Source organism: Fopius arisanus, unplaced genomic scaffold (genome assembly GCF_000806365.1).
Source record: "Fopius arisanus strain USDA-PBARC FA_bdor unplaced genomic scaffold, ASM80636v1 scaffold00058, whole genome shotgun sequence".
Lineage (NCBI taxonomy): Eukaryota > Metazoa > Arthropoda > Insecta > Hymenoptera > Braconidae > Fopius > Fopius arisanus.
Window position 1 is genome coordinate 111,526 of NW_011887797.1, and position 9,788 is coordinate 121,313.

At 38.6% G+C, this 9,788-nt stretch overlaps 3 protein-coding genes across 4 annotated transcripts; all 3 read left to right on the forward strand.

Moving 5' to 3' along the window:
* The first annotated feature begins 157 nt into the window (after positions 1-157).
* Positions 158-3,438, forward strand: LOC105268479 (telomerase reverse transcriptase). The gene is made up of 9 exons (XM_011308073.1): positions 158-395; positions 479-675; positions 758-1,592; positions 1,656-1,855; positions 1,917-2,161; positions 2,239-2,432; positions 2,545-2,760; positions 2,835-3,085; positions 3,156-3,438. The coding sequence occupies exons 1-9, from the start codon at positions 301-303 to the stop codon at positions 3,305-3,307; spliced, it is 2,385 nt and encodes a 794-aa protein (XP_011306375.1). The 5' UTR covers positions 158-300; the 3' UTR covers positions 3,308-3,438.
* A 150-nt stretch (positions 3,439-3,588) lies between these two features.
* LOC105268480 (NADH-ubiquinone oxidoreductase 49 kDa subunit) lies at positions 3,589-5,529 on the forward strand. The gene is made up of 4 exons (XM_011308074.1): positions 3,589-3,723; positions 3,810-4,234; positions 4,552-5,023; positions 5,105-5,529. The coding sequence occupies exons 1-4, from the start codon at positions 3,623-3,625 to the stop codon at positions 5,508-5,510; spliced, it is 1,404 nt and encodes a 467-aa protein (XP_011306376.1). The 5' UTR covers positions 3,589-3,622; the 3' UTR covers positions 5,511-5,529.
* Positions 5,530-6,094: 565 nt separating this feature from the next.
* LOC105268481 (dnaJ homolog subfamily C member 7) lies at positions 6,095-9,269 on the forward strand. 2 transcript variants are annotated; one of them, XM_011308075.1, is made up of 3 exons: positions 6,095-6,738; positions 7,132-7,214; positions 7,297-9,269. In XM_011308075.1, exons 1-3 carry the CDS (start codon positions 6,404-6,406, stop codon positions 8,619-8,621), a joined length of 1,743 nt encoding a protein of 580 aa, XP_011306377.1. In that variant the 5' UTR covers positions 6,095-6,403; the 3' UTR covers positions 8,622-9,269. The 2 variants fall into 2 exon arrangements, with proteins under 2 accessions (XP_011306377.1, XP_011306378.1); XM_011308076.1 differs by lacking the exon at positions 6,095-6,738 and adding an exon at positions 6,745-6,924.
* The last annotated feature ends 519 nt before the right edge of the window (positions 9,270-9,788 follow it).

Genomic DNA, 9,788 nt, shown 5'->3' on the forward strand with positions numbered 1-9,788 from the left:
ATTACCGACACTCTTGCCCTCGCGACCTGTTTGATTCACAGGTACACCCGCAAAATTAGTTCCGCAAGTTCCGCTAGGAAATTTCGCGGTTGAAGCTTCGCCATTGGCGTTAGCAATCTCCCCTATAATCTCTGCCTATAATCTCTGGTTACGCGAGACAAACAGGATAGGCTAACTTTGATGGGGGCCTTCGATTTTTCATCGCTTTTATTTGTGAATTTTAGTGGATTGTGACAGACAATTACAGTCTAGAGCTAAATGAGTTTTTTCTGAGATATTCAGACATCAAATACAGGTAAAATGCTATCAGCTCTGAAAGAATATCCATTTTTTAAAAAACTTGAAGCTGAAGATCGTGAGAGGCTCCAGAGTTTTCTTGAGGAAAACCTCATAATGTGAGTAACATCTATAATTTATTAAGAGAGGAAAAACGACTACAATTTTGAAAAATGAGTTAATTTTCTATGATTTTGTTTAGTGATATGGCTACAGCAGACTCTTTTGGGATAATGAAGACGACACAAAGGGCCTATGTAATAGAAAACCATAAAATGTACCTGAAATGTCAAGAGTATTGTAAAAGACGAGTCCATGAAAGAGACAAAAACCCAATAATTGGCGAGATAACGAACCGAGAAGATCCAACAGATGAGGAGCACCTGGATGATATCATGGGTAATTAAATCCCATTTGTCAGTTTAGATACAAATTTTTATGGTTTTAAAATGATACCTCAATTGAAACATGTTTTCCTCAGGCGTTAATCCTCGTGATGTTTTCATGTCAATATACAAACATCCCCTGGTGGAAAGACTCCCCCGTGAATGGGAGGAGAAACCCGACGTAAATTCCAGGAGGAAAATTAATGGACCAGAAAAAGTACCATTCGTAGTATTTCCAGAAAGGCACCTATTGAATCGAGCTGGGGAGGATAAATGGTTGGAAAAGATTTTCCAGTCAAACTATGAATATGCCAGATCGTGTATAGAGGTACTGGAACCGATCATGCAAAAATTCGCATCACGGCATGCAAAATTCAAATATTTTCACATCATAAAAAATTTCAATGAACTCGCCAAGCACAAGTTCAAAATTGAAATGCCTAGTAAACAATTGAAAAAATTCTTCTCGATGGTGGCAGCTGTGGTGATACCCCAAGAGTTATTCGGATCACTTCATAATTTCAAGACAATCAGAACAGAGATCTTTAATTGGATTAATTCGAGACAAGAGTTCTTCCGTTTTGGCAGTATCGTAGAGAAATTGAATTTAAATGCTGTAGCTTGGCTGCATGGTATAGACAATTGGACCCTGAAGGCCCTGAACATGCGGTGTTTCCTAAAATGGTTCTTCCTAGGTTATATCCAGACAATCATCGATACTTATTTCTACGAGGCTAATTCAGGTCCATCTAGTAAACGAGAATTGATTCCTGTCAAAGACTGGATTCAATATCGTGATAATTTTGTCAGGGAGCTCGAAGCTACTGGAGTGTTTGAGAAGGCTTTCTACCAGGAGGGTGATGCTATTGCCCCAGCATTTCTAAAATTTCAGCTTAAGACTAATGGGTTGAGACCTGTGTACATAGGAATGTAAGGCATTGTAAAATTTGCCTTGAAATTATTAGAATAATTCATGGAAATCATTTGTCACAGGGGAACCCATCAGCAGCGAGTGGAATTGACTGTCCTGAAAGAATTGCTCAGACAATCCTGGACGGCAAATTGTGGCAACTTTCATGAACATTGCTTGTACGAATTCTGGAAAACAATCGTTCAGTCTGTGAGAGGAAGACAGAAACCATTGTACTTCGTGACGACAGATATAATTGATGCATTTGGCTCGATTATCCAAGGTTCTTATCTCTCGATAATCCCAAGGATTATCATCAATGATCTCAATCTTTTTTTGTATAGACAAACTACTGGACATTTCGAAAAAACTTCTGGCTAAAGCCCCTGATGCACTGAGGGTCCACTTGTTCCGTACGTTAGATCCAACGCTGCCCTGGTCTATCAAAGATAATTATCAGATATTTGACAAGTCTCTACCACTTTTGCTTCCTTCTGGAACAATCAGCTGCTGGTATCCAACCGATGCAAAGAACTATAAACTTCCCAAGATGATTGAACTATTAGATAGTTATGTGAAGAATCAAACGGTTAGAAGAACGATTTTTCTTTTTCACGTTATTCTGAATAATTGGATTTGTTCATCTTATAATTAATTACATTCTAGGTGATTACTGGTAGCAACGCTTACAGATTAAAGCGTGGAGTAGGTCAGGGTATAATTACATCTCCTATACTGGCGAATATTTATTACGGTTCCATGGAAAGTGAAATATTTCAAGACTTTAAGAAAAATGGAAATTTGATCAGATACGTCGATGATTTTCTGTACGTAACGAATGATAAAGAATCTGCAAAGAAGTAAGTTATTAAATTATCAGACTAGAAAGTATCAATGATAATATAAATATTCTGCAATGATATTAATGTTCGTGTAATATTTTGATGTTAACGTTCAGGTATTATTTATTAGATTCCTAAAGCTAATCAGAACAGGAATTCCAGAGTACAACTGCTACTTCAATCCTACAAAGACTCACACAAATCTGGCACCCACGTGTGAGAGAAAATTCAAGTTCCTGGGATACGAATTTGATGTCACGACCTTGGAAGTTGCTCCTGATTATTCTCGTCCGATATCAAAGGATACTATCAGTACAGATGTTGTTAAACAGCATAAAGAAGAGAGGTAGGCTGTTGATACACTGGTTCATTAATTGTGTAAACTTGTGAATAACTAATAGAATAATTCACGAATTTCAGATCCTTCACAAACAGATTGAAGCATTTAAAGCACTTGAAACTGAATCCCATTGTCCTAAGCGTTCACGTCAACTCCCATAAACGTATAGAACATACATTATCGGATGCTATCAGGCGTGCAGCTGGCAAATGTCGTCTACTGATAGTTCACATGCTCGATGCTGAACGCATCAACAATAAAATGATCTATCGGGCCATAAATAATTTTATAAATAAAATTAAAAAACTTGTCAATCGACGGTGTGGCAAAGGTAGTTCTCCAGCATTTTTTTGCTTCAAATTTATTTTAATTTTATTTACAACTCAGAATTGAACTTCCAGGAAATCGAGTGCTTTCTCTTCCGGAGAAGAAAATGTGGTGGATATTCATCAAGGAGTTCCAGAAGACTCCAAAATTGAGTTTGAAACTGATGATAAAATCCCTCCGTAGATCACAGTCTCTCGTAGATGTTAAAAAAATTATGAATTCGTGAAAATTTTCGGGGATATCTAAGGCAGAGGGCAGCGGGCCTCAATCTCCCACTTTCCTATAAATTCGTATTGATCATCATTATATATAACATTATTGCTCTACAAAAAAATGAAACAAATTACAATAAAGTAACATTTTTTTCTACGCAAAATGTCTTGGCTTGATTATTTCTCTCTAGATGTCTCCAATAAATCCCTTCAGCACAGCCTGAATTTGTATGCAATAACTTACATAAAATGCAAATTCAGAGTGTGTAATGAATTCTCATAACCAATTATTCAAATGTTGGTTTTAAATCAATCGATCAGATAAAATAATGTGCGCAAATTTACTCCGAACGATTTCAAAGAAATGCGGGGCATTCATCACAGATCCCAAAATTTTCCAGCGAAATAGGGGTGCCGTGAAAATTTACAAGTAAGTCATAATTTATTCATCAAATAAAAAATAAAATAATAGAACTCAAGGGTTCGTGGATGCTTCAACGTTTGTCAATTTGTCAGTTGCCAGCGGAATGCAGGGCACTGGTTCCCAGACGAGAATTACATCAACCAGTTCATTGGTCCTGTAATGGTGCCCAACGATGGGGTCAAGTGGAAATACATGCCACCCATGCAAAAACCCAGGAAGATCGAAAAAAATGTGCAGAACACAAGAATTAATTTTGGACCTCAGCATCCAGCTGCCCACGGAGTTCTTAGACTGGTGCTGGAGCTCGAGGGAGAGTTCGTTAAGAAATGTGATCCACACGTTGGCCTTCTCCATCGGGGCACCGAAAAACTCATTGAGTACAAAACGTACTTGCAAGCACTTCCCTATTTTGATCGACTCGATTACGTCTCCATAATGTGCAACGAGCAATGTTTCTGCCTAGCTGTTGAGAAATTATTAAATATCGAAGTGCCAGTTCGTGCTAAATATATCAGAAGTAATTTTCGTTTTATAAAAGAAAGAATTCATCAATCTGATTTCCAGGCTGATTTATTCCATCAAAATTTTCCTAGAAAGAAATTTCCTCCATGAAAAGTCGTCGAGAAGAATTTTCTCCTAGTGCCTCATCATTTTTTAAAATTGAAATAATTATTTTTCTTCACATATAACATAGCAATTATCCACGCGGTGATTAGTTTAAAACTCATTGGATAATTCATTGGTGGGGGAAATATCATTCCCGGGAGACTTTTATTGTGGATTTTTTTTTCTCCAGCTACCGATTAATCACAAGCAAATACAAATAATCTTCAGCATTATTTGGCGAGATCACCCGAATTCTCAACCACATAGTAGCAATCGGATGTCATTCCTTGGATATTGGTGCCCTGACTCCATTTTTCTGGCTGTTCGAGGAACGTGAAAAGCTTATGGAATTTTATGAGCGAGTGAGTGGAGCGAGAATGCACGCAGCATACGTTCGTCCAGGCGGAGTGGCCCAGGATCTTCCCCTGGGTCTTCTGGACGATATTCACCAGTGGGCGTGCCAATATGCAGGCCAGATCGACAACATTGAGGATCTTTTGACAAGAAACACCATCTGGAGAAGCAGAACAATGGATGTGGGGATAGTAACAGCCCAACAGGCACTGGACTGGGGATTTAGTGGTGTAATGCTTCGTGGATCCGGACACAAGTGGGACATCAGAAAGACTGCACCCTATGATGCCTATGATCTCGTTGATTTCGATGTGCCAATTGGGATTGCCGGGGATTGTTACGACAGGTCGTAAAAAAGTTAATAATATCTAAAAATATCTCACCTGAATTCACAAGAATCACAGTCTGTACGAATTTTATTATTCAGGTACCTCTGTCGAATCGCAGAGATGCGCCAGTCCCTCCGCATAATCGACCAGTGCCTAAATCAAATGCCAGCTGGTGAAATTAAAGTGGATGATCACAAAATAGTGCCACCCAGACGTCAGAAGATTAAGACAAGCATGGAGGCACTGATCCATCACTTCAAGCTATTCAGTCAGGGATTTCAGGTACCACCTGGTGCTACTTACACAGCTATCGAGGCCCCTAAGGGTCATTTTGGGGTTTATCTGGTGAGCGATGGTAGCAGCAGACCTTATCGCTGCAAAATCAGGGCTCCAGGTTTCACTCATCTCTCAGCACTCCAGGAAATCGGCCCTCGACACTTCCTCGCTGATATTGTCGCCATGATTGGGACTTTGGACGTCGTGTTCGGAGAAGTTGATCGATAAATAGTTGTTCATCTCTCATTCAATTTAGACACAATTTTTTTTATCGAAAAATTCACTTTTCTGTGAGATGTTTTCTTTACGACGAATTATATCTGCCATATTATCAGCACGTTCTATCTAGAATCGAGAGCTTCGAAATGAAAAGTACTTTATCATCTTTAATCCAGTAGATACAAAAGAGAGAGGTCTTACGGATCTGTATCTCAGATTGTTCTCTGAATTTTTCACTCGACACGCAAACTGATGGGGATAGTCGAGGCTTAACAAAGCTGATGCTAGAAATATAATACAAATAATGGATTATGACCTACTAAATACCATTTAAACTCTACGTCACAGTTCTCCAGATCAAACTAATGTGATAATTTATGAAATTTTTGTTAAATAATGAGCGCATAACATTTGTGGCTGTTACCCAATAAAATTCGTAAAAAAATAAAAGGAAAAATTTTATTTGACTCAATTTTCTGATAAATTTACAAAAAGGGTTCGGACCTTACTCGAACCTTAAAATTCAGAGGTTGTTCCGAAGAAAAAAAAATGACAACATTATCTCTTTTTCATCTATTGATTAAAGACAACCGTTTTAACCCATCATCCATCCCCTCCTCAACTGCACAGCGAAAAAAAATTCGAATCACTTCGGTGCGATCTGCCAAGAAGTAAACGTCGGGGAGGATTTTCTGTCAATTCCCAAGTAATGTGAAAAAACACGAGTGATTGTTTTCCCTGTGAAAATAAAATGGTAAAAACAAAAGAAGACCCAGAGAAAAATGAACAAAGGACAGCGTTCCTGTAAAGAAAGCAGTGAGACATACTCGGAGCAAGTTTTTCAAGAGCAAATCCCTCCTGAGGTAAATTGAACAGGAAATTATCACCACCAAGCTAAGAACATGTTGATGACATGTCAGGATTGTGGTTTAACTTGGAAAAATGGGCATAATTGCAAAGCTTCTGGGAAGGTCTGTATCAAGTGCGGTCAGGTCGGACATTTTGCACGTGTCTGTCGTTTTCATGGAGAAGAGGATTGTTTTCATCAGAAAGACGGAGTCAAGCAGCCAAATAATGGATCGAGGAAGACCAAGAATTTCAAAAAATCTTGGAAGAGTGATTTCAAGGAAAATCGAAATGATTGCTTTATGAAAGAGGATAACAACAACACACCGAATGTCAAGGACAAACAGAGAGACCATAGAGAGAATAATAATAAGAAGAGTTCCAAACAAGAGTAATTTTTATTTTTTGTCTTTCAATCTTCAATCTTCTGAATTTTTTATGTTACCCGATTCTTTTTGAATAATTTTCTTCCCTGAAAATTGGTGTTATTGCGATTACTTGATTGATTTTCGCCTGCTTATCTTTTTTGAATATGGTGGAATAGATAAATAGACTGGTGTTACGATTCCCAGAAACGGTGAGTCAGTTCCAAATAATTATCTTTTTGTTATATTGGTGAAATGACTTATTCATGTGATTGATGGGATAATAAATATTATTCTTCGAAAGATCGCATCCCTAGAATACAAAATGTAATAAATACAAAGGTGATGTCATTGCATATGATAAAGGGAAAAAATGCCGAAAATAGGGAGATTTTCTATCGTTATATTTATTTTTTCAGTGAGGCCATGAAGGAAGAGGCCAATGCACTTTATAAGGAGGGAAGGTTCAAGCAGGCGCTTATAAAGTACACTGAACTCATTCGTAAATATTCGTGGATTTTTCTGAAACATTTAACTCGTCTTTCCTAATCATTTAGTTTATAAAAAATTCTGTTCATCCACAGATCTCTACCCAACGAATGCTAACAATTACAGCAATAGATCAGCCTGTCACATGATGATGGAAAAGTACGAGAATGCTTTAAATGATGCAAGGAAAACAATCGAGATAGATCCCACTCACATCAAGGCCCACGTTCGTTTCATAAAATGTGCTTTATCCATGGGGAAGCTCTTGGTTGCTGAAACAGCCCTCTCGAGGCTTTCAGAAGTCGATCCCAAAAATGAAATACTGGCGACCCACCGTAAGAAACTGAAGGAAATCCACAAGCACCTGGAGCAAGAGGCAGAAGCTGCATCAACCAAGCAGTACAACAGAGCTCTAATCGAGATAAATAAGTGTCTCGCCATCTGTAGCAGATCGAATTCCTTCAAGATTCGCAGAGCTGAGTACCTGGCACATCTGAGGAGATACAAAGAGGCTGAAGAAGTTGTTGACAACGTGCTGCAGGTAGACCCATTAAACATCGATGCTAAATACGTCGTGGGTTTCTGTGTTTATCAATCGGAGGTAGATAGGGCCGTAAATTACATCAGAGAGACTCTTCAACTCGTTCCAGATCACAAGAAGTTAGTTTCCCTGTACAAGAAGGCAAGGAAATTGGCTGACAGGAAAAAAGCTGGTAATGATGCTATAAAGAGGAAGGAATACAGCGAAGCTCTGGGGTTTTATGCTGAAGCTATGGCTGTGGACATTGGAAACTTGGAGATGAAGAAGAAACTTTATTACAACATGGCTCTTGCTCAGTACAAACTGGGAAATCTACAGAAATCCATTGACGAGTGCTCAAATGCTCTGGTGATTGATCCCAAGTATGTCAAGGCCTTGATGAGGAGGGGACGGTGCTATATGGATCTCAAGGACTGGGAGGAGGCCGTCAAGGATCTCACCAGAGCCTGCAAACTCGATAGTGGAAAAGATTGCAAAAAACTTCTCGATGAGGCTAAGCAGAAATTCGCTAGCAGCAGGAGTGATCATCATAGCATCATTGGTGTCCCTTATAATGCACCTTATCAGGATATCAAGAGGGCCTACAAGCAGAAGGCACTTGTTCATCATCCTGATCGTCATTCAACCGCCAGCCATGAGGAGCAGAAAAGACATGAGAAGAAGTTCAAAGAGATAACGCAGGCGTACAGGATTCTGATGAAAGGTTATAAGCAAAATGGCCGTTACAGAAGCAGTGGATGCGATGCTCATTATCCTACTGATTTTCATGATGATCGGACTGATGAGGATGACGAGGACTGCTATGGGAATCCCATGTCAGATATGTGGTACGCTTACAGTGCTTTCCTTCAAGAGCAGAGAGCTCATTTTTTTTGCTAGCTTAATAACTGGGAATTGAAGGGTTTCATTATTCTCGTGAAAGTTTTTATGACAATTTGTCTGATTGTGAAGTACCTCGTGGTGTTTTTGATAACTTGGGGATTGAGAACTCTACAATTTTTAGGGGAACATCTCCTCGTAATCGGTGTATTTGTCGGGTTCCTTAACGTTTCATTGGTTCTCAATATTATGGATATTTTATCTCCGATTTCATTCAGGTTTGTTGGAAAATAGTCTTTCGTTGAATTTGAGAGACAATTTTTTGTGACAGATTTAGTGTTTGCGAAATTGTTGGTGAGTTTTTATTATGAGTTTTGAGGTTGAGTACACACAATAATCCCTAAAACGTATTCAACAAAATTTTCAAAACACTCAACTTTATTTAAAATTATATCATGGAGATGTTAACACGAGCAATTATTTATGATTATCACAAATCAGCAACACAACTGTTGATGAAGATAGTATAAAAAGTTTCTAATAAATAACTGAAGTTTTTTTTATATTGCAATTAGCACGCTTTCCGACTCTCTATGACTTTAATGGATATATATGTCCTTTTCTATTTTTTTTTATACAACAGTCTGATGGTCCCTATTATTTAAGGATTTGAGGATGTTTACCTACTCAAGTGAGCAACCGGGTCGGAGAATAAAATCGAAAAATTCATGTAATTCATTCACGATATAAATAATTGTCTCTATTCATTGTTCTCATGCCTCATGGAGTACTTTTCGGTTCAAATTTTGAAGACGTATGGAAAATGTTGATAAACATTAACTTATGACTGACTACTGTGGTAACGCTCGAGTTTTGATCGTGCAACACTGCATTTAGCCAGGTACTACCAGAGGTAATAGGAGAAATCAGCAGCGCTTATGGCAAAGGTTCAACATGGATATTTTTCTTCCGAACGTAGCTTCCTCGATACTCCAATTCGCGGGAAAACAAGTGGTGAATGTTTTCATCAAACGTAATTCATCGATTTCGTCGAAGAGAATAATCAGTGGAATTTTGTTTTAAGGCCCGGATGGAGGGAATTTTTTCTTGATTGGCGATTTTACGCCCTCCTACTTCGCGGTCAAGACCCGAACCTTGATCTCAAGCGATGCCTTGTCGGTAACTACGGCAATCGCTGGAAACCAGGGAAACATTGGACAGTGGGGC